General features: G+C 42.9%; 1 protein-coding gene across 1 annotated transcript in view; it reads right to left on the bottom strand.

Annotated features, from left to right (window-relative positions):
- Positions 1-341: 341 nt before the first annotated feature.
- The window catches only part of LOC107700760 (kelch-like protein 32), a 25749-nt gene continuing 24252 nt past the window's right edge, over positions 342-1838 (bottom strand). Inside the window, exons 12-13 of the mRNA XM_016502556.1 lie at positions 1381-1475; positions 342-1297 (exon numbers count right to left, since the gene is read on the bottom strand). Coding sequence (XP_016358042.1) covers positions 1136-1297; positions 1381-1475 — 257 coding nt within the window. The 3' untranslated portion in view covers positions 342-1135. The remainder of the gene's footprint in view (positions 1298-1380; positions 1476-1838) is intronic.

Raw genomic sequence — 1838 nt, forward strand, 5'->3', positions numbered from 1 at the left:
TGTAGAAATATATGTAGTATTGCTTGTGTAGAGTGAAACTTGCCCATAACTCAATAAACTGGTCAAATTGGTACACAAATCCTTCTGAATGACTCATTCTATCGGTCTGAAACAAAATAATTTCAAACATCCTTACCCAGTAATCACATATGACTGGAAAACTTTCAGAAATTCACTGGTAGATTGGAAACCCTGAAAAAATAGGTTTGGGAATAAAGCTGCTGCTCGTCTTTTGTTTGTATCCAGTGAATCAATGATTCAAGAACTCACAAATGTCAATCATTATTGCACAACTGCATAAATGTTGTATTTATTAGAGACATTATGTAAAAAAGTGTGCTCTTACATGTTTTCTTATGGAATGGGTTTCTGGTGGTAGGATGGAGAACAGTCAAGATGCTGCCATTGACGCAGATTGTTAAGATGCTGTGTGTGCATTTGTCATCAGCTGTGGTCATACACGTTCAGTAAACAATTGTACGGTCTTCATCCTGAGTTTTGATAAAAAGTACAGTTTGTCACAGGCTGAGAAATGACATGGAATGAAAAGGAACTTCAACTGATGTGTGGATAAAAGCGGCAGAACATTAAAGTCAGAATGGAGAGTGGATGGAGTCCTAAGAATCTATGAAAACAGGTCCTTAACACTTCAGCCCTGTCCCAAATGCTGCTCTTGTGTATTTCCTTTGATTTAATTCTGCATGGAAGTTCACTGCAAGGTATGAACACCATTTTTATGTTAAAATGATAAATGGGACAACCTGCAATCCTGTGGACTTGACGGACCGCAGGCTCACATCAAGTGCACCATTTGGGACTGGGCCATAAAGTGGCTCTTAATCATTCTGACAGATTTACACGTTGCTTGTTAAACTGTATTAGCATGATGCAGCACCACAGCACAGCCAGTTCAGAAATGCATGAACGTCAGTGAAGCTTGACAATAAAAAAACTCTTAACTTCTTTTCGAAGGTTTCCACATCCATCGGAACACAGGCTCTACGAGATCAACGTATGATCAAAGATGATTTCATCCACCAGTCACAATATGTGGAAGTACAATAGGCTCTTGCATGATTTCATTGGTTCATAGTGTGTTTGGGGGAATGTCCTCAATGAGTTATGAGCGGAGAGGTTAGAGAGCTCCTATCCTGTGATGTGGCACTTGTAGGGTCTGCAGGTTGGGGCAGGTGAAGTATGGCGCAGGCAAGAAACACGTCGCCACTCCATTCGAAGCGAATGGGAGCGTCGGCCCATAAAAAACCTCCTCTTTCCCCTTGGTGCTCACATCTAGCACCTGCCAAACAGACAAATGATGGCATCTCAACACTAATTATCCAACATGTCATTCAAACATATGCACCACTCAAGTCAACTCACCTGAATGCAGGCAAGTGGTTCATTTGTCCAAATCGAATATCCACCAACCACATAGATTCTGTCATCATGGACGGACACTCCTGCCTCATTTTGGCCTATGAGGATAATGTAAAGAATATTACCATGGTCTATTAACCCTTTCAGGAACAGTGGAGAAGTGAAAAGCGTCTCAGGTTACTTATGTAACCATGGTTCCCTGAGTAGGGAACGAGACACTGCGTCCTCTAGGGGTCGCTATGGGGAACGCCTCGTCGTGACCCGTGTCTGAAGCATACATTGAAAAAACACCAACTCGTTGGCCGGCGACAGCCATGACGTCACTACCGGAGCGACTATAGTATAAATAAGCGCCGGGAGCACACATCATTCACTTCTTCGTTTGAAGCTTGCGTCCGCAGCATGGCAAGAAACCTAGAGGACGCAGTGTCTCGTTCCCTACTCAGGGAACCATGGTTACA

Source organism: Sinocyclocheilus anshuiensis, unplaced genomic scaffold (assembly GCF_001515605.1).
Source record: "Sinocyclocheilus anshuiensis isolate Anshui unplaced genomic scaffold, SAMN03320099.WGS_v1.1 scaffold782, whole genome shotgun sequence".
Taxonomy (NCBI): domain Eukaryota; kingdom Metazoa; phylum Chordata; class Actinopteri; order Cypriniformes; family Cyprinidae; genus Sinocyclocheilus; species Sinocyclocheilus anshuiensis.